This window comes from Zonotrichia leucophrys, chromosome 13 (assembly GCF_028769735.1).
Source record: "Zonotrichia leucophrys gambelii isolate GWCS_2022_RI chromosome 13, RI_Zleu_2.0, whole genome shotgun sequence".
Lineage (NCBI taxonomy): Eukaryota > Metazoa > Chordata > Aves > Passeriformes > Passerellidae > Zonotrichia > Zonotrichia leucophrys.
The window spans coordinates 14,431,240-14,458,031 of NC_088183.1; the positions used below are offsets into that span (position 1 = coordinate 14,431,240).

General features: G+C 43.0%; 1 protein-coding gene across 2 annotated transcripts in view; it reads right to left on the reverse strand.

The window, feature by feature from the left end:
- Window positions 1-16,099, reverse strand: part of SLIT3 (slit guidance ligand 3) — a 482,576-nt gene extending 466,477 nt beyond the window's left edge. Inside the window, exons 1-2 of one of the 2 annotated variants that reach the window (XM_064724717.1) lie at window positions 15,831-16,099; window positions 15,397-15,649 (exon numbers count right to left, since the gene is read on the reverse strand). In XM_064724717.1, coding sequence (XP_064580787.1) covers window positions 15,397-15,581 — 185 coding nt within the window. In that variant the 5' untranslated portion in view covers window positions 15,582-15,649; window positions 15,831-16,099. Of the gene's footprint in view, window positions 1-15,396 lie in introns of both variants that reach the window. The other variant, XM_064724718.1, reaches the window with a different exon arrangement.
- Between the last annotated feature and the right edge of the window lie 10,693 nt (window positions 16,100-26,792).

A 26,792-nucleotide genomic window follows, 5' to 3' on the forward strand; every position in this document is an offset into this window, starting at 1 on the left:
CATGAGCAGGAAGATGCTTTGCAGCAAATCCTCCTGGAGCCCCTCTGTGCCCCAAAACTCCAGCAGGGGCCCTTGGAGCAGCAAAGGGCACCTCAACCACACACACAGAAGGGTTGAGAATTTGGAATAATCCACTGCTGTCTCGCCCTGTGAGTTTTTACAACCCATCTAAAATCCTGGGTCAGTGCAGGCTCTCAGGACAGGAAAGAGACTCTTTTGAGTCTCTTGAACAGAGGCTGAGACACCTGTGTTTATTAAATTAAATTAAAGAGAGGTTAAGGGGAGATCCTACTCCAAACTATACCCAGCAGCTTGGAGACCACAGATCCCCTTCCCTGACCTGCAGTGAGAACAAGGCAGAGGTGGAAAAACATTAAGAGAGAAAAAAACAAGCCCTGCCACAACCACCAGTGCTTTCCAAATATTCTGCACAGTTTCAGCAACAGGAACTGCACAGATCCACACAGCAACACTGGGATCCAGCAATGTGGACATCTTATACAAGAGTAGCAACCAACTCACTACTCAACATTTCTGAATTTCTGCTGCAGTTGTTGGACACCACGTGTGTGACCCTGGATAGTTTCAGTCCTCAGGAAAATTTAAATAGCAATTAAACAGCCACACAATAGTTGGAGTGTGCAAACCCCATGCTGCAGTCCATCATAGTTTTGTAACACACCTACACGACAGCTTTTAATTCAAAAAAGGTTAGATGCTCTGTTCTGATTAGAGAAAACTTTCAGGTATGAGTCAGACTGTTTTCTTTCTGTCTGAACAATGAGAAAAAGGGACCTTGGAGGTTAAGTGCCCTAATTTAGTGAATAAGCTGTCCATTCTTAAACCCATTACAGCAGTGCTGGGTTAATAACACACATTAAGTGTCCAAATGATCTGGAACTGCTTGCAGACAACACACTTCTGCCCTCATCCTTATAAAAATACAAAAAAACCCCCCAAACTTGGCAAACTACAAATGTTAAGAAATATCCAGGAGAAAAACAAACCCTTCACTTTTTGCAACTTGTGCAGTTGAATTCCAGGCTGAATTCCCTACAGCAGACTGCAGTGGAAGTCACACCAAGGCCCACAGAAAGCAGCATAATGGATTGAGTAATTCAAGTATTCTGCTTCTTCCAAGGAAATACATGTTTGTCTCAGCCTGCAGGAATTCCTGTCTAATAATCAGAGCGTACAGGTTTCATTACCCACATCAAGGAATGGTTATGCTGACAGCATAATGTTTAACAGTGCATTTTACACTCCTGTGTCCTTCACCTCTGTCCCCAGAGTCTGAACTTGCTCTTGATGTGCTCCAGATCTGCTCTGGCTCTGTCACCTGTGCCTGATGAAAGTCAGGGACAGTGAAGGAGCAATGAGAGGGGTGAGGCTGTGCTGGCACTTTGAGTGCCAGAGCACACCTGGGCTGAGGAGGGAGAGAGATGGAGCCCCAGCACAGGAGGGAGAGGACAATCAGCACCCAGGGGTGCAGGAAACCTCTCTTTAATTTAATTCAACACTGCCCAAACCTCCAGTGATGGTCTGAGCAAAGTCTGAGCTCATCTGGAGCTCAAGTTGGCAAGGGTCACCCAGAAAAGCTCCCAGCAGTGCATCAGTGTGACCGTGTTCACAGGGAAGAGACGTAGATCTGACTCCATGTTACAGAAGGCATGATTTATTATTTTATGATATATATTACATTTAAACTACACTAAAAGAATAGAAGGAAAAGTTTAATCTCAGAAGGCTAGCTAAGCTAAGAATAGAAAAAAAAAGAATGATAAAGGCAGCTGCCTCAGACTCTCTGTCCGAGCCAGCTGACTGTGATTGGCCATTAATTACAAACAACCACATGAGACCAATCACAGATGCACCTGTTGCATTCCACAGCAGCAGATAACCAATGTTTACATTTTGTTCCTGAAGCCTCTCAGCTTCTCAGGAGGAAAAAATCTTAAGGAAAGGATTTTTCATAAAATGTGTCTGTGACATATCAGCTATAAAATAATTCATAGAATGACTGGGTTGGAAGAGATCTCCAAGACCATCAAGCCCAACCCATGCCCTAACTCCTCAACCTAAATAATAAAATAATAAACAAAAAGTGATGTTTCAGTGACAGACTGAGGTGCTCAGAGCCCTCACCAGCACAGCCCCCCATGTTCTGGTGTCCAAGAGGAGAGGAACAGCCAGGAGGGGCAGAGGATCAGGTCAAACATCCCTTGAGAGCTCCTGACCAAGCCTGCAGGAACACAGGGCACAGCTGCAGGGGCAGAGATCAGGCTGACACAGCCCTGACACCTCCAACACAGGCAAATGTCACCTCTGCCTTGGAAAGGTTAAAAAGCACAAAATGGCAAAGGGCAGGTTGCTCAGCAGCACCCTCAGTTTGGCACTGGAAAAGTCACTGAAAATACTACAGGAGGCAATTTCTGCTTTTCAAGACCCAAACAGACATTTTCTGTCTGAATTCCATGTTCTGGATGGAATGTTCTAAGTTCTGTGTGAATTCCATGTTCTGCTTTGAGCAGAGCCTGAACCAGGAGATGTCATGAAGTCCCTTCCAACCTTAGTGATTCTGCATTTTCTGCAAAGGAAAAGGTAAAACAAGTATTTGTTATCTTTTGTTTCAGGGTGAGTTCAGGGAATGGCAGAAAACTTTAAATATGATGCATAAAAGAAAATACTTTAAAATACAGTTGCTACATGGTTTAATATGAAGAAGGCAGAGTGTGCACATCACAAAGAGCAGCAAGTACAGTTCTGTGCCAGATTAGCTCCAGCATCATTTCCATTCATACTAAAAATTAAACCCCAAAGTTAACAACTGCACATATAAGAGGAAACATCTTTACTTCTTTTCAATTCTTGATCTTGTTTAGCCATTCCTACTTAATTCCTCCAACTGCAGCTCCTCTCCCATGTCCTTGTTGCAGGGATTTCAGTGGCCAGCCCAGCCCAGGGCTGCTCCAAAGCTCAGGCAGAAATCAGACCAGGTCAAACATTCCCTGGGCCATATTTTCACTCAGTTACCACATGGACAACCTCATCAGGATATCAACAGAGATGTGCTTCAGTGTTTGACACTTCTGGACTCATCTGGGCAAAAAGCATTGCTGCAAACTTCAGCAAAGCACACTTTGCTTTAATTTCGTGTTTCACTTAAGTGTGGTGTGTGACTGAATAGATCACCGTGAATAAACTGCAGTGTCTGGGTGTTCTCCACTAATGCAGACAACCTGATATTTCAGACTTGCAACATTTCACACCTGCTCCTCACTGCTGTAAATCCTTGATAATTTGGAAAGACATCCCACGAACAAACAAATTTTTTTAGTGAAGCCTGGCATGAAAATCAAGCCTTGATTTCATCACCCTGCTCACTTTCAGACATGCACAGACTAGAAACCCTTCCCAGATCTTTTCCTGGAAAGGTAAGAGAGATCTCTGTTTATGTTTGGGGTTTTTCTTTTTGTTGCTGTTCAGGGCTTTGGGTTTTTTAATGTAAAAAGCATCCAGTTTCACCAAGTCTATTCATTCCTAGCACCAGCACACTGAGTGTAACATGTCTGCAGAGGCCACTGAGGAGCAGAGGAAGCCAAAACATTGCAATAAAATGTGTAGGACAGTTTTAATATGTAAAATGAATTTTGAAGGAAGGGTTGTATTGACTTGATGTTAGCAACCAGATGTTGCAACCAATTTACAAGCAACTTTCTTCCTTGTCCCCCATCCTCATCCCACTGTTGGTTTTTTGCATGCTGCAGTAAAGCTGAATTGATTTCACAGTGTTTGCTAAATGAACACAAAACTCAAGTTTTCCTACAGCCTTTGCAGAGAAATCTGATGTTTCAAGTTACTGAAACTCCTTGTGCTTATAAAACCACTTTGTAGAAACCCTGCTGCACACATGAGGGCTATGGAAGAACCAGCTTGGAAATTATCTATTCCATAAAATGAAGTAAACATTAACTGGGATTAACTGGGAAAAATCCATTTTCATCTTCTAAAAAACTTTCATAAGCAATTAGCTAAAAAACTTTCCAGAGGGAAAAAATGAACATAAACCAAAACCAATGCCAAACAAACCCCCAAAAATCCATAAAACTCTTCTGACTGCTCCTTATCTTCTGCTGCCTTTTCACATGTTATCTATTAAAACTCAAAGCTCCAAAGGATCATTGGGCTGTTTCCTACACTTTCACATTCTTATCTGAGAAATTTATATCCAGATGTGTGTTTTCATCTCTCTGAAGAGCCAGCCCTTCCCTTAGGGCCTTATTTCTCAGTATCTATTTCCACTTCTGGAAAACAAGTTCTCTTTGCTCAAGAATTTCCCTTCCATCATTTTTTTTTTTTACTTTTTTTTTTCTGGTTTCCAGCAAACCTCCCTGCTGCATTTACCTAGGCATTTCAGAAATGCACAATTGCCTCACAGTGAGCTCTCTTGTGCCCAGCTGGGTTCTCCAAACGCCACCTCCAACCAGCTCCACCACTTCAAGGGGATGAGGCTGATTTCTCACCACTCTACAACAATTTCACACGAGTTTGTGACCCAGAGGCTCCCACGTTGCTCAGGGATGCTGCAACCACTGCTGCCCTCCCCACACAAAGATGTTTCATCCAGGTTTTGCCAAAATCAGCATTTCAAAAAAACCTCCCTAATATAATGCCTCCCCAGTCTAAACAAAACCATCACACAGACAAAAGACAAAATTGGAGGAAATCCATAAGTTAAGTTCCCACTGAAGTCCAGGCAAAACGTGCTCCAGGACAAACAGGAAGGCACAAGACACAAACTGGACTCATCTTCTCCTTGCTGGAGTTTCTCAGAGTCATATTTAAACAACACAACTGCTTTAATTAAACATTGCTGTCTCCATAGCTGTGGACAAGCAGTGCATGCATTTGCAGGATTACTTTAATGGGCTCGATGTCCTCTGGTCACATCTGCTATGTGAACTTTTTATGCTACACACTGTCCTAAACCAGAGAGAATGGGCAAACTGCTGTTTGCTGTTTCCTTATTGGAAAAAATCATTAATGTAAAGTTAAATTTTATTCGTACATAGGGAATGGGTAACAATGCAGGATTTCTATATTCTTTCACCTTGGATAAGACAGCACATCCTAAGAACAATATAAAATTCTAAGGAAGAGTCTGCCATTTTTGGACAAACCTTTTGTGATCTTCAAAGGAAAACTGAAGTTAGGAATTGGAATATTTTTATTTTGGGACAAATTATTTGTGGAAAAAACTTCTCCAAGTAACGTCACATTTTTTCATTAGTTTGGTATCTTGTAACACATGACGCTGCATTTAATGCTGACACCCAAAACCCTGTTAGGCAGACAGACAACCAAGTACTTCAACTTAAAAAGCTGCTAAAATATTTGAAGAAGTGCTCAATATTGCCCAGTGCACACCCAGAGAAAATGGCAGAGATGACAATTCAATAGGACAGTTTTGCTAAACTGCCTTAAAATACTTGGTTTTACTTTGAGCTGAGAAAGTGAGGAAGGCTCACTCATGGCATCCTCTGGAACTTTGAGGATTATTTATTGGGTACACCAGAAATAGCTCACAGTCTATTAACACTTGTATTCTGCACCAGTTAATTATCACATCCTTACCTGCCACAGGAGAAAAGGAAAAGATCAACAGAAAAAAAAAAAGGCCCAAGGATTCAGGAATAGTCCCCTAACTATTAGCATGCACCTTGCTTCTGCTATCAAAATGTTATTATCTTCCTAATAGTAAAATACTTATCTTCTGACACATTTCACAAGAAAGTCGATTTCTCACTCCTCCCCTCTATTCTGTCCCCCTCTCCCCAGACTGAAATTGCCAACCTTGACAGAATCCAGCTCTTGAAATAAAGTTTGGAGACACACATTAAAAGCTGCATTTGATTGCGCTGTGATTTTGGAGATCAGAACCTCAGCTCCACTAATATGAAATTTATCACCATTTCTGTTATCGTGCCTAGAAGCACCCTCACAACAGCTCGAGATCCCTTCACATTGAGCACTGTGCAAACAAAGATTTCCCCAAGGATTCTCTGCAAAGAAAAAAGAGCAAAGGGAGGAAACAGAACCGGTGAGTGCAGCAGGCACTGCCCTCCATCCAACACAGCCTAACTTGCACTCTGGATTTCTAACTGATAGAATTAAAATTACAGTTAATTTTAAGTTTTGTAAAACAAACTGTTGGCTTTGGAGGGGGTTTTTTAGTTTGGGTTTTTTTTAAATATATATTTTTGGGGGGGTTTTGGGGCTTTTTTTGGTGGGTTTTTTTTTGTTTTGTTTTGGGGTTTTTTGTTTGTTTTGGTTTTTTGTTTGTTTTTTTTTTTTGAGTTATTGTTGTTGATTTAGGTTTTTTTTCTTAACAAGGGCAGTTCCTCTCAAGAAACAGCATCACAATGGAAGGCAAAAAAGAATAAATCCATCAGAAATGGAGCTCAGCACCATCCTCCCCGCATTTTCTACAGGCATGTTGACAGGCTGTTAAAAATGGGTTACTGATCCCCAAATCATTGAGCTCCAGAGCAGCCTGTCCTCCCCTCCCAAGGAGCCCTGGCTGACACAGAATCACCAATCTCTGTCTCTGCAGAAGCAAAGGTGCAGAGAAAACACCCTGAGGAACTGCAGGCAGCCCCTGTGTGCTGTGCTGTGGGTGGCTGCAGGGATGCAGAGACAGCACCATGTCACCACTGTGTCCCCACACCACAGAACAGGGGTAATTAATTCCTAAATACAACAATTAATTCCCATTAATTCCCAAATAAAACATTAATTCAAATTAATTCCCAAATCCAGCACTGCTGCCGCAAACCACACTGACCAGGGCAGCCAGTGAGGCACCACCAGGGACAAAAATCCATATATTATATATATTATAATATAATTTATATAATCTACTATATATTGTTGTGTCCCAAAATCCCCAGTGCTGCTGCACTCCAACAGCATTTACAGGTGTTTAAAACTTTATCAGTACCCTGGTGCTAATTCCACCAGGCTGATCCCTCTGCAGGAATAAAGGCAGGCACAGCATCCCACAGGAGTCTCCTGAGGAGTCCCTGTGACAGAAAGTTAAGAATCATTTCTGCAACTGTTGAGGAAAACAGGTAAAATTGAACTGATGGGAACATCAATTCTATAATTAATTTAGAAGCAAATTTCAGATAGATTTGAAGGCTGATCAATGGAAATTGAAGACAAGATCAGCTTTAAAACTGGGTTTTCTGCCTCATTTTAACCACACTCATGTTTACTGTAAATGCTCCCTTCAGCAGTGACAGCAAAGGAGATTTGAAGCAATGGCTACAGTCTCATTTCTACCTGAGAGACAAAATTAGGGTCTTAGAAAAAGAAGTGGATCACAAATAGAAAGGTAAAAATCTAATTAAGAGCTCCAGAAATCTATCAATCATAAGATAAAAATCATATATTGCAGCCATCAAACAGATGGTGTAAAAGCAAAATACAAAAATTTATTCTGACAGAGACAACTGACAGACCAGATTCAGTTGCAGAGGGGAAAAAGAAAGCTGAAAATAACTGGCAGAGGTAAGAATCAGCCTCTTAAATTCCCTTTTCTGTGGAGATGGCCTTCAACTCAATCTCAGATTTGCTGAGTACAGAGCACAGACCTGCTCCCCTACCTTTGATGTGTTTAATGCCATTAGACAAACTGCCAGGTGCTCACAAGGCCATTTGCTAATGGGGAAGAAGCAGTTCTTGCTATTGACAAGATCCATTCAAGATCTCAAATGATGATATGTCTGACTAGAAAACACTGAAAACAGACTTGGAAATAAAGCATTACAGATCTCTGGAGAAAAGACTTGAAAAATACTGAAAACAGAGCCTGGGCCATATTGCAACCCAAACATGACTGGAACCCAGCCTTTTCTTATCCTAAATATGACTTACACAACAAACAAAAAAGTGGAATTGATATTGCTTTGATATTGGCAAATTGTCCCATAAGAGGGATGGGAGCCACCAGAGCAGTCACAGATCAAAATCCATACTGTGTCATGCTGAAGCAATGAGAATAAAGAGTCAATGAGAACTTCTGGAAGTTTCCTGTGACCCCAGAGCAGAAAGGAGCCAAGGACAGGAGGAACATTTCCACCAGCCTGACCCTCAGACCTCACAAGAGGACAGGGAATAAAACTATTATAAACTAGTATAAACTATATATAAAACTATGATAACGTTTTCTGAACACCGCTGCTCCATCTACACCCTCTAACAGGATGGAGGGACAGACAGACAATCCCCTCAAGGAGCCTCTAGCCCACATCCCTTGCAGTCAGCCCTTCTTCATGGTGTTGCCAACATCATTCTCCTTGGAAAAGCTTTGCTCTTTGAGGTTCACTTAGGATTTGCTCCCCAAACTTATCTTCATTCCTCACTCAAAGTTACAAACTTCTGTGTCTCCTCCTCCTTGTTTTGCCCTGCAGGATGGACAATAAGCCCAACAGGAAAAGAGAAATCCCTTCAGAGAGCAGTGGGACCTCAGGATGTGTGAGGGGATTCCTACAGCTGCTCCACACTGTGAGAAATCCAGCAACACAACCTTTATCAAGGGTTTTGGGAAAACAAAGCTTCAAGTCATTTGGGGTGTGAGCTCCTGGGAGGGAACACATCCTGGTTGCACAAACTCATTTCTTTACATGCAATCACTGAAATTATTTGCTGAATACCCTCATTAGAACCAAGTCCTTTCCCCCTATTATCATTATCCCCAAACATCTTGTGAGATTTCTGTGAAAAAATCATTTTTCTCTCTCTATGGAAGTTGAGGAGTAGCCTAAATACTCTTGAAAACACAGACAACAAATATACAACAAATACAGTTAATGTCCACGCAAGACAAACTACTTTTGCTTTAAACATGCCTGGAAATGTTTGTACCTGGCAATGACATGGCAAAAGATGCCAGGTAGTTCTCACTATAAAGGTCAAATGACAGTGTAAAATACAAGGAAATTTATACAACTACAGTGCCAACAAAAGAATATCAGGATTTACTCTTTTTTTATTGGCCTCACATCCCTACAGGTAAGCTGCATCTGTATTTTTGGCCACATGCTTCCCTAAACCCATACAGTGCACAAATTCCAGGGGTATAAAAAAACTATCATCATCTGGATTTCAGGACTTCCTAAAAGACATGAGCTGCTCTTCAGAGGGGCAGTTTTCCTTTGGCCTAATTCCTTTGCATGAATCAATACCCAGCTGCAAAAGTAAGAATATGAATAAAAGTAAATAGTCTCAGAGAAGCTCATTAAAAGGTCCTGCAGGAAGTAGCCAGGTCTCTTTCATCTCAAAATCTAATCCAAATTTGTGCAAATAAATACAGGCAACATGACAATGGCCACTGCTTGCTTCTGCAGCTACCAATTTACAGCAGCTAATTCCATCCTCCTTCCTGCTCCCATCACTTCAAAACCTTGTCACAGATTTAATTGCACCAGACTGATCCTACCCAGGTCTGTGCCAACATCTATTCAAGCACTGCTAGTCACAGTTACATTAGGAAAGGGATTTATCCCCATAAAATCAGAGAATTCAGTGGGTTTTTCCCAGGATCAGTCTCTCCAAGAGCAAGTTTTCCAATTTAAAGCCATGTACATCCACTTACTGACACATGACCTAGGGAAAAAAATATCTGAGAAATGCTCCATGCAAGGTTTTGGAGACAATTACTACAAACAAATGAGTGGTAATCCCCAGTGGGAAGAGCTCTAGAAAAGCAGAATGTCAGTGTAAGAGTCACATAATTATATTTGCATGTGTTTAACATCTCCTTCTGCAGGAATATGGAAGCATTCAAGACAGGAGCTTAGATTTAATTTGGAGACAGAATTGAGGAAGTTGAAGACTTATTACAAGCCAGTGCAGCTCCAGCAGCTCCATGCACCTAGGCCAAAACCACCATAATAATATATTTGTGTAACAGAAACCCCAGACCACATGAAAACTCAGGAGTAAGCAGATGACTAAGCTTCTAAATTGCACCTAAATGTGGACACACTCAATTTAGCTGCTCAGACAAAGCACAGAAAAGATTAGTCCTGCAAGCTTTATCAATTTAGCAAGGTAAAGAATCCTTCAAATGAAAGGCAAAACAAAGCAATGACTAACACAGGAGAGCTATCAATTAAACAAGAGCCTAAGCCACCAAACAAACTCATCGAGAACTCAAACATGGTCAAATTCCCCAAATAAGCTTTTATACATATGTAATGTGCTGCTGGCAGACAGGGAGATAACCACGCATGAATGGGAGGAAATTCACAAACGCTCATGCTTCACATTCAAGCAGGAGGCAGACACTGACCCAGAAGACTTCTGAGCACTTTCTCAGAATCACTGGTTCCTTTCAGAGCTGAAAAACTCAGCTGTCAGGCTTTGATCTGTGCTCACTGCATTTAGGCATCATCTCAAACTAAACCTGGCTATCAGCATTACTAAATGTCATATACAGCCACATGTGTGATATTCTACATATATAGAAAGCATTCCACTGAAGGAAATTATATAAATAATCACATCTGAGAAGTGAAGCACCATTAAGGAAACTCTGATTATGAGAGTTTGATGGAGCAATCCTAAGGAACATTCCAGAAAGGTAAAATATTTGGGATTCTCATGGATGTGTTTACATATCCTTAAATTTTCTTCCTTTATTAGGTCAAAATATCTTATCAATTGCCCAGATAAAATATAAGAACCACTGTGCCCACTCCAGAAGTTATCTAATAAGTTAGCAGTTTTTCTCCAAAACACAAAAAAACCAATCAACTTCTATTTTTGGTGAGGTGCTGAGCTGCTCACAAGTGTGGAAGGGATCAGTAAATACCAACAACAACCACGAGGGCAGCTCTGCCATCCTGCTCAAGGACCCCTGTGGAGCACCACACTCTGCAATATGAGGAAATATTGTAAATATGGAATATGATGCCTATCCTGAGCATCCCTTCTCCAGAAAAAGCATAATTGCAAGTTGCTCCTGGAAGTGACAAGGATTTGCTTCACCACTTATTTTCTCCAGATTGAGTAATTTCACTGTGCAGCAGGACAGTTTTCACCTCCTTTTAGCTCTCCATGAGAGGTGAGCCAAAACTTCCATCCCAACCACACAATTAGAAGACTTTCATAGAATGTAATCACAAGGTAAAAACTGCAGCACAAACCTAACACTACTTGCTATATTTGCAAAGTTACTATTAAAGATCAGCCTGTAAAAATTAAAAACAGAAGTATGGGATTGTTTTATAATTCTCTTTCTGTGATCACTGTTAATCTGTGGATTTCCTTCAAGGTAAAAATCACACGTAGGAACCTCCAGATCTTCAAAGTGTTCAGGAAAAAAGAAAGAAATCAAGCATGCATCTCATGCCTCATGAAAAATCAGTACTCAAAGCTAGCTCATTTAATAGTACTGCTCAATAAGAAATTCTTTTCCCCCTAAAGATATTTCCCATTGTTTCCTTAATGTCATATTTTCAGTTTTCCTGGGTTTCATATTAACACAAATTTGAATAATATTTAACTTGGCTCCATTAGCCCAAACAATCTGTAACATTTCTCCAAACATAACTCTACAAGCTCGGTGGCAAAATATTTTAAGTGCTGCCATTAGATCTTTTACTAATTAAAGCAAAAAGTTTCCGACTTGAACAGGTATGTGGAATTTTTAGCTCAGGAGAATGCAGAGAGAAATAAATGCCTTTCCAGAGCACAACAGTTTAAAAAGGAACTTCGTGTGTGGCCACCAAGAAACTTGTTAAAATTATTTTCCCAACATATAAACATTTCTCCGAGATTAAAAATATTTTTCTGATTTCAGATAGGATCAATTTGGTCTTATTTACATGCTAAACATAAGAGTAAGAAGATTACACATCAACCCACTGTTATGTCAGAAATAGTTACAGGTTGCTGTGGAGCACAGGGCAGAATGAGATACTCTGATATATCCTGTGGCTGACTGACGTTTCACCTATGAGCAGAATTTACACTCAGAGGCTTTTTCTCTCTACCGCTTACATCAGAAAGCCCAAGTTGGTGCAATTAGTAGAAATCTAGATGTGAAGAAACTGATACAAGCTTTAAAACAGTTGTAATGAAGATGTTGGTGAATGCCACAAAAGCAGTGAGAGGCTCACAATGGACTGACAGAAATGAAAACTGAAAACAGTATTTAAAATACAGATTAAAGTGTTACCGCATGACCTTCTGTATCCTATTTCCACAAGGTTTCAGCCACTGAATGATCCAACAATACACTATTTATATATGTAAAAAAACCCCAAACAAACCACCCAACGCAGCTACATTTCACATTTATCAGTGGTGGTATCTCTGAGGTTAAATGTTCAAACTGAATATTGTGAAATCGCTACTATTGTTCTTCTTGCAGCCATTAATCTAAAATTTAAATCTGTAAATAACACCAAAAAGAACAAGACCAAGACAATGATCATGCTCTCCTTCATTGTTTTTAACACTTAGCCTGCCAAAGCCAAGAGCTTTCTTCTTCTGGCTCAGCTTCCTGCAGCAGGCAAGGGAAGTTCACATCTCTGTGATGTTCATTCTCACAAATGAAACCCAGTAACAACACGAATCCAGCCCCCCTGAAACTCCAGCTACAACAAATTACCATTTATGAAATGGTTCTCAGGTGGCCAACTAACCTTGTGCTTGTGAATCACTTTAACCAGCAATTTAAAAGTTTAATTCCAGCCTTTAACTCTTTAAGCCATTCACACGCCTCGCCAGCGAAGCACACACACCACCCGTGTTATCACACATTCTTGGCATGCTCCCCTGGTTCTGCCTTGTTGTGGGGTTTGTTGTTCCAGATTTGGGGGGTTTTTTTGGCTCTGAAATGCCAGCCTGCTACCCACCAATTTTAGAGCACACAGTTCCAGGCACAGAAGTTCAGGTTTCTCTAGCACTGACATCTGAAAGCTATTGCTCACACAGCTGAGGTTAAAGGAGGGCTGATAGGGCCACAAAACATTAAAGCTTGTAGAATAATGTAGTAAGAAAGCTGCATATTGCTATCATTTAAGAGCTCTCAGCGCTATAAAATGCATTTAGAAACAGCCAAGCATTCTATAAAATTTCATTCTGGGACAGAACTTAGCCTTTAGGAGTGCTCTTTGCACACAAACTTTGTTTGCTTAGTAACCTCATCCAGCTTTCTTCCTCCGAGTAAAAGCTGCCTGAGAATTTGAAGTTTCCCCAAGTCTATGACCCAGAAGGAAATAAAACAGGAAGTCAGGCCGTACAATCTACAGCATTTGCTTACAAGTTCAAGAACATTTGAAGTCAGGGCTAACCCACAGGAGGCGCAGCCGAGTGCGCTCTCCTGGGGTCACCCCGGAGCGGAGCGCGCTGCGGAGCCCGGCCGGGGCTCGGATTAACATCTCCCGGGACATGGCGCCTTAACATCCCTCCTTGAACGTGTTCCTTTAACATTCTCCACACAGACATGTCCCTTTAACACCCCTCTCCCTGGATATGTCCCTTTAACCTTCCCCCCTGGAATGAACGTGTCCCTCTAACATGCCCCATGGACATGTCCCTTTAACACCCCTCCCTGGTTAACATTCCCCCCCATAGACATGTCCCTCAACATTCCCCTCTGGATGTGTCCCTTTAACATTCTGCCCCACCATAGACATGTCCCCTTAACATTCCCCCCTGGAATGAACGTATCCCTTTAACATTCGCCCCCGACGTGTCCCTCTAACACCCCTCCCTGGACCTGTCCCTCTGACATTCCCCCCGCCATAGACATGTCCCTTCAACATTCCCCTCTGGATGTGGCCCTTTAGCATTCCCCCCCACAGATATGTTCCTTTAACACCCCTCTCCCTGGACATGTCCCCTTAATATTCCCCCCTGGAATAAACGTGTGTGTCCCTTTAACATTTTCCCCCTGGACATGTCCCTTTAACATCGCTCCCTGGACGAGTCCCTCTGACTTTCCCCCACTGGACGTGTCCCTTTAACATTTCCCCCTGGACCTGTCCCTCTAACATCAATGAACGTGTCCCCTTAACATTCCCTCCAAGACGTTCCCCTTTAACATCCCCCCCATAGACATGTCCCTCTAACATTCCCCCGGAATGAACGCGTCCCTTTAACATCCCCCCCATAGACATGTCCCTCTAACACCCCTCCCTGGACTTGTCCCTTTAGCATCTCCCCTGGACGTGTCCCTTTAACATGTGTCCCTCTAATGTTAATGAACGTGTCCCTCTAACATCCCCCCCTAGATATGTCCCTTTAACATCCCTCCCTGGAAGCATCCCTCTAACATTGCCCCCATGGACGCGTCCCTCTAACACTCCCCCTTGGAATTAGGGTACCCCTTTAACATCCCTCCCTGAATATGTCCCTTGAACATTCCCCCCTGGATGTGTCCCTCTAACACCGCTCCATGGACATGTCCCTCTGACACCCCCCCTGCAATGAATGTATCCCTCTAACATTCCCCCCTAGACCTGTCCCTCTAACATTCCCCTCCCTGGACATGTCCCTCTAACATTTCCCCCCCCGGCCGTGTCCCTATCTCGCACCGGGCACTCCGAGCTGTGCCATCTGCTATGCATTAAGGCACGTCAGAGACGCCGTCCCCTGCACCGAGCGAGTGCCAGAACTCTATCAGAGAACTCAACTTTGCTTTCAGCCTTTCTCCCTAGGAACTCACTGAGCGAGTAAAAAAACCGCCAGCTAAAAAACTCCCGAGAACTTGCAATACGGGGGATTTGCTACGAGCACATTCATTATTCTCCGTGCTCCCCACAGCGTTACGTTGCTATCATAAACCCTGAGGCAGATTAAAAATTGAATACCCCGCTTCCCCGCAGCAGTTTAAAACAGAAATTAGAGGCTGCTTAATGTGACTTCTCCGTTTGAATTAGTTTATGGAAGCAGCCGGTTTGCCATGGTGATGAAATCACCATGCTGAGAAAGTAAGGAGAAACTGCTACTCAGCCGCCAGGTGAAAACATCCAGGTTTCTAATTGCATATTAAACTGGTGTTTGCACTGACAGCGATTACAGCCGGGAGCACTCCAGGTACAGCTCCCAACTCCATTTCAAGCAAGTCACTGCACAACCCGATCAGGCGGCAGCTGAAAGTTCCCGAGAAACTCTGGAACCGATCGTCTGTACAAAGGCACAGCGGCAGGAGCGCTGCGAGTCCCGAAAAGCTCCTCCCCTTCCCTCCTGAAAACATTAATCCGTGCTGGATTGCTGAAACTCCTGTTACCGAGCGCTCTGCACTGATAGGCAGGTGTTGGGAAACTCGTCCCAGGTGTTGCTACAAGCGCTCGAGAAGCCCTTAGCGGTTTTACTTACAGCCTCTCCGCGTTCCTGGGAATATCCCTCGGCACAGTTTTGAGTCCCAGTCCATGACAATCCACGTTGGAAGCGATACACGTACACTTATGCGGGCATCCTCCAACAGGCATCCAACTCAGGGAGCTCCAAAAGCTCAGGATGGTTCCAAGGCACAGAAACGCACTTCTCCCACCACACAACATGGTTCTCGATGGCTTCGGTGGGTATAAAAAGTGAGCGAGAGCAGCCGGCCCTTAAAGATGAAATGCCTCTAAGAAAAAAGGGAAAAGAAAACAAGAGGCTCTTAGTACAGCCCAAGGGAACCCACCACTGCCATCATCGCCGGAGCACCAGCAAAGCTTCAAAGGCGCCCGAGAAGGTCACGTTAGGTGGAAGAAGGTGGGGAATTGCCTTTCGGGCTCAGGTTTCTTTCTGTTATCTACGAACGGTACCAGAAGGCAGATAGTTTAACAGAGCTCGAGCCAGATGCGTCCTCAGATGAAAGAGAACCCGGGAGCGGAGGCAAACACACACAAAACATCCATCAGGAGCGGCGGCAACCTCCAAAACAGCCTCCTCCGCTCTGCACCGCCCCACCTGGGCCGGGCAGGTAACCCGCGGAGGGCACGGCCGGGGCTTCGCAGCGACCCCTCCGCCGCGGGCCCGCCCCCGCCGCGGGCAGTGCTGGGGCCGTGCGGGGCTGTGCCGAGCCGTGCCGGGCAGTGCTGTAGCTGTGCTGTAGCCGTGCCGAGCCGAGCCGTGCCGGAGCAGCGCTGCCGCCGCTGCCGAGCGCGGAGCGGGGATGGAGCGGGGCGCGCCCCCCCCGCCGCGCCATTGGCCGCCGCGCCTGACGTCACCGCCCGCCCGGCCCGGGCCCGCCGGCCGCGAGTTCGGGACCCGCGGGGACCGGGACAGGACCGGGACAGGGACAAGGACAGCGCGGAGCGGGGCCGGCCCGGGTACAGCGCGGAGGGCACTCGGCAGCGCCTCGCAGCCCCTTCTTCCCTTCCCCGCCCGGCGCCGCGGCGGGGGGACGCGACTCTCGGAGCGGGGGCGAGCCCCCCTCCCCAGCCACGGTTCGGGTTTCGGGAAGGAATGTGCGGGCAGGAGCACGGGAACGGGCGCGCAGCGGCCCCGCGCTGCCCCTGCGGCCGGGGAGGCTCCGCCGCCTTTTGTTGGCCGCGTTCGCTCTCGCCGAGTACCCCCTGGCGGCGGCTGCTCGGCCGGGGACACCGGGGCACCCGAGCTGTGCTCCCGGCACACCTCCGGGGACAACCAGGCTGGGCTCCCCGCGCTCCGCCGGGGACATCGAGGCTGTGGTCCCCGCACATCGCTCCAGGGACACCCGGGCTATGCTCTCCCCGCACACCGGCACCGGCCCTGTCCCGCTCCAGGGACACCCGGGCTATGCTCTCCCCGCACACCGACACCGTCCCTGTCCCGCCCCAGCCCGAGTCCTTCCCCTCCCGGGACTCCCCTGGGGTCGCTGCTGGGCTCCCAGTGCTGAAGTTCAGCACCAAAAGTTGAAACTTGGAAAAATTTGCTTAATAAGACAAAAGCAGGGTCCCTGCGCGTGGTCATCCTGTTCTGATTTGGTGCGTATTAAGGCTCAGATGTTTTACCTAAAGAGGGCCAAAAAAGGCAGCACGCCCCAAAAGTCCCAGAGCACTGGGAAAATGGCAAGTCCTGCCACAAGGCATTTTTTTTTAAGCTAAGCCTTGGCCCTCAGCAGGTAGGGCTGCCCTGTAGTACACCATACACACAGTGACATACTGACCCAAAATAAAGCTGATGGCTGCACATCATAAACATCTGCCTGTTTCAATAAACCTTGTTTCTTATTTCACAGACTTAAAAATAGTTCAAAAGACGGGTTTATGACTAACTTACTTGGGAACACAGATAATCTGTTCTTTATCTGCATCACAAACTTGTGGTCCCTGACTATGGAGTGTAGGCTCTGGTCCTGTGGGTAACGAAGTTTTCAACAAGGATCATGGCCAGCATAGCCACAAAACCCTCACAGCACTCCAAAGATTTGACATGAGTAAGTTACATTAGGACTCAGGTTCTCAGGTTGTGCCCAAAACATGCTCTCATCTTTTTTTCTACAAAAATTAAGTATTTTAAGTGAAGGACTAGTAGGAAAACCACTGTAAGATGTTCTCCACAAGCTATAGATATGGCCTTCAAGTTTGCAGTAGCAAATCCTAAATAACTTGTTAATTTCTGGCAATGTTTTCTTCATGTTTTGATTATTGAAATTTGGAATTATCTGAGTCATCCCTGCCCTCCTGGATGGCTATTTTTTGCTCAAACCAGTGAATTGTTCCCCTTCACAGCCAGCAAAGCAGCTACTTGTCTACTGCCTTCTGTAACAAGCAAACATTTGACACTCAAGTGTTTCTCAGTGAAGGCAAATTTGTCAAAGAGCACAAGCAAGACCACAAGTTAACCTTCAGCTCCCCTGGCCTTTGTCTGAAAAAGCAAGAAAGTTGTTTTTCTCATATAAAAGTGAATTATTTGCATGAAAATTTGTGTTTATAGAGACCACCTTAATCAAGCCTTGAGATTGAACCCTTCTCACAAGAACCCAAAGCTCAGTGCAGTGGCCCTTATGCAGCAATATCCAGTCCTAGAGGCTCAGTGGCAAGTGCCACAAGGCTGGAAAATGCCCAAAGGGACTCAGCTCTCACCCCTTGAGCTTTTTGCTGCTTCAGAAAAGATTAGAAAATGCTATCCCCTCATTCATCCCAAATCCACAGAAATCAAAGGTTTGGGAAGGCGTGCATCACCCTGCCTGGATCACAAATTAACCTCTCCCTTCCCAGATCAAGAGGCAGAAGGGACTGACTCTGACCAGCAGCATGGGCAGAAGAAAGGGGCAAAGCCCCTGAGCCCTGTCCATCCTCACAGAGCCCAAAGCAGCAGAGATAACCAGGGAGCCAGAGCTGTGTCCCTCTCCTTTCCCTCTCCAGAGCCGAGGCACAGCCAGCCCCAGGCATGTCACCAACACTCAGCACTATCTATTCTGAGGCCAGCACCCTCTGTCAAGTGTGAGCCTACAAGAGATCAGCTCTTGAACAAGGAACAGCTGGCTCAGGCCAGGCAAGACAGAAATTACACTGCTTAGGAAGACAAAGTGCTCGCAAAGCTCTGAAGTCTCCTCTGCACAGACGGACGGTGCACGCCCTTAGCTCATTCTGACAGTGAAAATACTTTTGTTGGAACCTGACTTTCCTTGGCAGCCAGGCCATCATTCCAAGGAAAGGCTCCTTTTCCTGTTCTAGGTCACTAGCAATCATCTTCCCAGCCCTGAAGATAGCCCTAAGGAGAGGCACACACCCCTCGCCTCAGGATCGGGGTACAGGAGCTGTTGGATGCTCAGTAAATAAGATTATAGGTAATGCAGACATCATAGCAAAAAACAATATCCCTAAAGCCTCTTCAACACTGTCATCCAAAGCAGCTGACATATTCCATGCTTCACTGGTAATCCCTCACAATAAAATTTCCCTGAAAGACAAGTGAACCTGATTAAATGGCAGAAAAACGGATGAGCCAAAAGCCAAGCCTATCCCTGAAACATATTTAATTTTTATGAAAGCTGAGAGGCACATTCTCCTGCATTCCAGTTAAAACAGCTCTTAAAGGGAGATGGCCACATAATCTCAGGACACACCACAGTGGAGCAGGGTGCTAACTCTGCTGGTTTTCCTTCACACACATCCCATGGCTCCTGGCTCACAGCAATTGCCACAGGCTGGCAAACAAGTCACTCCTCATTCTCTTTCTGGGGCATTGGCAGAGGTCAGCACAGCAAGTGTAACACAAAACTGCACAAAGCTACAAATTATTGGATAATTTGAATAAATAAAGTGTTTCTTCCTAATATAAATACAAATTTAGGCAAGTTATTTTTAGGAGCCATCCAAAGCTGGACAGCTTTTATTTGTACTATTTCCTCGAGTATTAGAGACTACCAACATTTCCATATATGTAAAACCCCTTACAAACAAGATTACTATCAAAGGTGTGCTGTCTGCTCAGCGGGGATTTAAATCTTGCCTGCTGCTTCTGCAATATGAAATATACTACAAAGAAATATAGTTTCACTTAGTAAATTAGTAGTTCACTGCTTAGAACATCTTTGAAAACTGACTAATACGTAAATATTTGTTTTCAAGTAAGGAAAAAAATAGCTTTGTTTTTTTTCCCCTTAGCATGGGATGACATTTACTAAGCTGATGTTCAGAGTATATCTACATTCAAGCAGTGCTGCCACCTAAGAACTTCTGTAGGTCCCTTCTCTTAGGAACCCACCATCATTTCCTTGGAATAGCACCCTCCATACCAGCCTAGGAAAGCTGGGTTTTGGGAGCAGGTTGGGCAGAACCAGACAGAAAAAAAAAGAAATATCAAAATAGAAATCTGGACAATTGTGAGCCTCCAACACATTCTTCGCTAAACACGCAAGCACAAGTGTTTGGAGTTAATTTCAAGATAAATGACATGGTGTGTCGCACATAACGTCACCGTGTCCCTTGTTGGGGACTTGCTGGGCAGTCGTGCACAGGCTCACGCTGTGCAGCAAGTGTGGCTTGTCTGAGAAGCACAGGGCTCGCAGCACTGGTGCTGTGCATGTGGCCTGCACATGTGCAGGGCAGCTGATGGCTCCCAAATGCTCATTTTTTAGCATGCACAATAGTCAGTTGTCTAGAGGTCTGATGGGAAGTGGTCAGCTGGATGAAGCCCCGAAATCTCAAAGTTTATGGGCAAAAAGTAAGAGCCATGAAAGGAATCCAAGCATGTGGCACTTTGGTTGAAGTGCAAAAGAGCATCAGTGCTGCAGCTCTACCTGCACAGCAGAGCAACCAGGAGGGTGGAGAGGAAATGACTAATTTTGATTACTTCAAAGGAATCAAGCCTTAAATCTTATGATAACTCACAGGGCTCTCTGAACAGCTCAAAGAGGAGCTCTCAATCACATCAGACATCACCTGGTGCTTCCTCACACGACCAGCCTGATGCGCGCATCCCAAACCCCGCCTGATTTTAAATCCCCTGATGCAAGCACCGGGGCGGCAGCGACAAACAGCGACTTAAATAAAGTCTGCGAGCACATCGCCTAAAAAGGACATTCAGCAAAGGCTCGGGCACGCTGTCCAGGCCGAGGAACCGGAGCTGGGATTTCCCAGGAGCCGGGACCAGGCTGGGTTCGGTGTGCGCTGCCCCGGTGCCGCCGCCGCTGCCTCGGGGTCGCGGTGCCCTCTCGCGGCCGCAGCGCTGTCCCCGAGCCCTCTCCATCCTTCCGCTATTAGCCGAGAAAACAGCGATTTGTGTTCCTTGTTAAGGGCGAGTTCAGCTTAGCAAATAATGTTTGTACCTGTGCCTCCGTTATTAAATGTTGTGCCTATTAAAATAAGTACGTACTGATCCTAAAATACTGTAAAATGATAGCAGTCATCGGATCCAAGACACTACTGAAGGTTACTGCTTCCTCTGAAATAGAGGAAATATAATCTCTGAAATATATATTTAATATATATTATATTTAATATATTCAGTATAAATGTATTAATTTAAATACACAATATATAATAAAATAAATATATAATATAATCTATAATATAATCTATAATATAATATATATTACCCATTATAAAAATATTTATAATATACATAGTATACTATATATATTAAATTTATTATAAATATATTTAATATATTACATACAATATATAATAAATAATATATAATATACTATAAATATTATCTACTATATATTGTATATAATATATATAGTATATTAAACATTTAATATAAATATATTTGATATGTTTAATATAATAAATTATATTAAATATGATTGGAAATACATTAAATATGATCTCTGAAAGAGATTACAAAAGTCCAGGCAAGGAAAGAAGCTTGATACGCCCTTCAAACAGGTTAAAATATCAGCAACCTGTGCTAGGAAAGCTGAGTTATAGAGCAGGGTGGGCAGAATCAGACAGAACCATCACATCAGCTGCTTGGGGAGAGATAAGGGGGGAAAAACCAAACACCAAAATAAAAATCCAGACAATTTTGAGCTTCCAACACATTCTCCATGAAATACACAAGCACACGTGTTTAATTCAAGTTAAATTTAAGTTCAATTCAAGTTAATTTCAAGTTAAATTACATGGTGTGCATGGATAAATTACACAAATGCTCTCCCACTGGGAGACATGGGAAGGGAGAAGATGACTCCATGGCAGAAGGGTTCTGCCACTTTGTCCCCTGGCACACCTGGGATTCACAGAGGACACACAAAGTGTGGTAACTTTAAGCAACAAGGAATTTAAATGGGATTTCTTCCACTTAAAACAGAGCTCTCATGCACAGTAATTATGTAAGAGATCATGAATGAAACTTAAACCACCTATTTTGTCTCTTGCTTACATTCAGATACTGAATTGCAATTGTCCTTGAAATTTGGAATTGGTTTATTCTGTCAGTTTAATTCTAATAATGGATGGTATTGAATTCACTTGCTCCTTATTATGGTTTCTAATCTGCTATTGCTTCAGTAGTCAGTAGGAAGTACCAGAAAGCCAACACTGAGATGGGATCATGCACCTTCACAGCTGCTGAAAATGCTTTAAATGTGTTAAAGAATTTTAAATTACAGCTTATGAAGTAAACAAAAAGCAGTTCCACTAAAAGCTTAGTAAATTGAATTAGGTTTTTCTGTATTAGATTTGTATCCTATATGAGAAACAAGCCTTCCACATTATATCCCCTCTGCTGCTCACCCTGCCATATATTCCATCAGCTCTAGAGCATTAACTCTTGAGTTTCCTGTCTCATGCACACACAACCTGCTACAGCTTTTTCTGCTTCATGCTCAGCATTTGAGTAAATAAATGACAAAAAGGAGGAAAGGACAGGAAGCAAAACCTATTATTATTTGCTTCTACCACAGAAAAGACTCCTAATAAATGAGAATTTTCTTCTTAAATCTGCAATCAATAAGAACATGGCTTGCATGAGCAGCCAATACTCAAGACATTTTGTTCTGTTTACAGGGAGTGTAATAATCCTGCAAGGAAGCACCAGATTAGTTGGAAAATCTAAATTTCAATACTTATGAAACATATAAAAGGGCAAGGAGGTCACAAGCATAGCATCCTTTCAGGCTTGAGGGTGTGACTTTGGATACAGAGCACAGCAGGCTTGGCCATGGTTAGAGGAGAGATTGGAGAGTCAGAACACAACCCACGACCCTCACTGCCACATCAAGGAGGGAGTGTTTCCTTGGCTTCAGCTTCTTCTGTCTCAGCTAGAAATTGTCACTAAGCAATTTTGAGAGATTCTGCACCAGAGGACATTTAGAGTTTGTTTTGTTTTTCTAATTCAAGGCATAGTTCATTATTCAAGGCAATAATTCATTATTCATGGCTGTCTACACCAGCAGTTGTTAAAACTCCCAGACATGAGAGGGGCACAAATCTTGGCTAGAAATTTAAATACAGGAATATTGCTCCACCACTGAAGTGTGCTAAATGCAGAAGTCGTCAGAGTTGCAGGCCCAGGAGTGAACACTTAGACAAGAGTTAACAACTCCAAACTTGGGATAAAGACCATCAGCTTTCTATCCTAAATCCTTAAAGTCTTAAATATTTGACTACTTCCTCTGTTTGGAACCCAAATCAGAAGGATGGGGCAGGATTTACCCTAAATAAGGCCTTTTCACAGGGAAAAAGTGTTTATTACCTTGCATTGTCTTAGAGGACAAAACTAAGCTGCCAGATTTGGCATCTTTGGAGAAAATAAATCACTCAAAGCTGTTGTAAATCACATGTGTATTGTGATTGAATGTTATTAGCACTTGCACTTAGAGCAGTGCCACTGCCCCAGTGTGAAATGTTCCATTACCTCACCCTGGATGCTTCACATGACCAATGTGTCAAGCTGAACTGTCTGGTTTTGAAGCATAAGTGCCTTCCTAGAATTCTTCCTTCAAAAGATGCAGCAAGAGAAGCTAAAATATCATTTAGCATGTGCTGGCATCAGAGATATGGGTCTTCACCTACTCACAACAGAGTGATTTCCTGCCATTGACTCAAAGTTCAATAACGTCAGGAGTTAAAAAATATGTTCAGTGCAAAGCTAAGGCAGCTAAATCCCCATTTTGCCAACACACTCACATTAAAAATTCTTCTGAGCACAGAGAGGAAATATCTAGAGCTTAAAGCAGGAACCAGAAAACCTGGATTTTGTTTTTGTGTTACTTAGGGGCTATGACCTTGGCAAGTCAGACCTTCTGGCCCCCATTTAGTAGTTTGTAAAGATTTATAATATACACCAGGTTATAGAGCAGTCTGAGCTTTTCAAAGCATGTTTCAAGAATTATTTTTTCTGTCTAAGTTGAAGTCTACAGTAAATATAAAGAACTAAAAGTATTTTGTAAATATGCAATGTTTTATTAATGTGAACATTTTGTGGTCTTTGACAGTAGAAAATTTTTTTTCCCTTATGGATGTCTTTAATGGATATGGTAATTGAAAGCAAAGTACTGTAAAAAATTCCAAGTTTTCCCTGTAAGTGCTTACATATGTATGTACATTGATCTGGAAGGCTGTAGAACAGTATTTTTAACAGTGCTCTTCAATATCTGCTCTGCATGCAAGGCATGGAACACCACAGAATGAGGGATCTGAGAGCATTTTGTGGAATTTTCCACTTCAAAAGATTTGCATATCTAGTTAATTCATTTTGTAGATTTCTGCATGTTTGGGCTTTCCAATTTCACATCCCCAAGCCCCAGGGGGAAAAAAAAGGACAAGAAATTTCCCAATGAAACCAAAACCATCAGGACAATACTGTGACCAGCCACAGAACAAAAAGGATTTGGCTGGTCTCAGGGCTGACAACCTTCCTCACATTATTTATTCCAAGGCAATACTTGGAAATAAACTCCATAATGATTATTCTAAGGCATTGGAATTGAAGATTCCAAGCTCAATATTGCACTAGCTGTAGAAAATTCATAAAACCCATTGGAATGCAAGCAGCCTGTATTCAATGTGGTTCCTAATTGGAAACCAGATGCTGTTGGTTTAATGAGGTTGATGGGCACAAAAGACTCCAAAGTGCTACTTCCAATCTTGTTTCTACTTTCAGGCACAAAAAGACTGATCTGCTCAGACTTTTGAAGTATTAAGAGAGTTTGAACATGTTTAAAGCACAAATGAAAGCCTTAAATGCTAACATTCTTTGTTTAAAAGATCAGCAAATAATGTGCTGGGCCTTGAAATAAAACTTCCTTGTGATCATGGTTGTCTCTTCTCAAGAGAAAACGTTTAGAAATGTTGGGATTAAAAGGGCAACTATGCTTCCTTTAATAGACATACAAAATATGGAAACAAAAGAACAGAATTGGAAAATAAAGCTTCTCTTGCTGGTGACAAGCAGTAGGCCTGATTTCAAACACAGTTTAATTTTATGACATCATTCACTGTCACTGTGGAAGAAATAGGAGAAAAATCCTGAAATTATGAAACTTTATATGTGAACTCCCAGGATTCCATAACCTAATTGCTTTTCTATCATTTTCTCTTCAAGAAGAACTGAAGCATTTTATGATTCACCCTCAGCAACCCTCTTCACAGAGAATACAATTGACAAAAGAAAAGGCCTTATGCTATTAACCTTTTACTTCTTGAAAAAGGTCTCTGAATGTCAAAGTGCCAATTTACCCTGTAGTGACTCTGAACCCTGCCTTCATAGCCAGAATGATTTCTAAGCTTGAGGTTTTATGCCTTAGAAACCCACTCTATACCACTAAAATTGTTCTCATGCTATTGTAGATTACTATCTCATTATGAATAGTCTAAGAGATTTAACTTTATTATTCCCTTGCTTTAAAAGGTCTTTTACTGGAACTTGTACCTTCTTTACTGTCTGTCAAATACTATCATTTACTGTTCAGCATGGAGAAAATCAAAATTCACATCACAGATAGAATTCTTTTCCAAGATGCTGTGCAGAAAACATATTTCAAGTTTCAATACAACAGCTAAATATCTGGCAGCAACTTTTTCCTCCATAACCACTGTCAAACATAATTACTTGCAACTTCCAATCATTATTTTCACTTGCATCATTAATCTGATTTTTTAACATCTCTTCTTTCTCATTTTAGCGTGGAATTTTGGTGCGACTCTGCAGGATGCTCTGCCCCTGCCTCCCACACCACCCCAACCGTTCTGTGTTTCAGGGAGCACAGCTCAGCAGCACTGAGCCTTTTGCCTTTTTCCCTAATCTTAAAATGAAACTCGGTATAATTTCAGCAAGGAGGAAATAGAAAAGTGGATCTTTATTTGAAGGCTTTTGTGGACAACTTTCCATAACTGCCCCTGAAGGCCTTCAAAGAAAGATCCAATTTTATATTACCCTCATTACTAAAATTCCCTGGAGTTTCCAGGCAGGCTGGGATGGGACACAGCTCCCAGGTCGGGGCTGTTTGTGCTGTGACAGCTTTGCCTTCCTTCTGCACCAGCTGGTGAGCACAAAATACCAGCTGGGCCACTTGGGCTTGGGATTTAACTCTCTTCAAGTAGATGGAACAGGAGACAGTAACCAAGAAAGTGACTAAACAAGCATTAAGCAGTTGAGGATTTGAGGGAACTCAAATCCAAAATATATGAGCACAAAAAGGAAGCAATAGAGTTCTTCTGTTAATGGACATTACAATAAACTAAAAAAGTGGAAAGTAATTGCTGTAGGAAGCCTGGATTCCTGGTCACTCGTGATCTGTTGAATTTGGGATGAACATTTCTCCACCATTTTATTGTCATACAAATGCTCTCTTGTGCCAAAATGTAAGCAGCAACTCCAGAAATAGGGCAGAATTTGTCTTCTGTAAACAGGCAACCTGGAACAGGTTCAAGTGCATCAAGTGCAAATTTATGTGGTTAGTGGGAATTTTTGTGGCAATCTAATTATTGAAGTAGCATTTTTAGAGCCTAAAACAGCCAGGAGACAGATTTAGAAAATGTCAAACAAAGGCTTTGAAGTTTCAGTTGTAAGTCTAAACTGTCCACTTCTCCATTTCACACAAACAAGATTTTTCTTTTTTTTGACCCAGCATTTTGAATTGGAAATCTTTCCAGTGTAATTAGGCAGAATAAGTATGCAGGGGCAAAGGCCAAATCCTGGAACAGAAAAGGGTGTTGGGTTGGATTTGAGATTTTTTTTTTTTAATAAGAACAACGTATCCAGTGGGAATATAGTGAAATATTTTGACTACAGTTAATAACATCACTGCTTACTGACACCTTCAGTCTCTTCCTCAGGACATAAATTACTGTCCAAGTGTAAAAGGCTGGTTCCATGTTATGGCATTAACTTCCATCATTCAAACT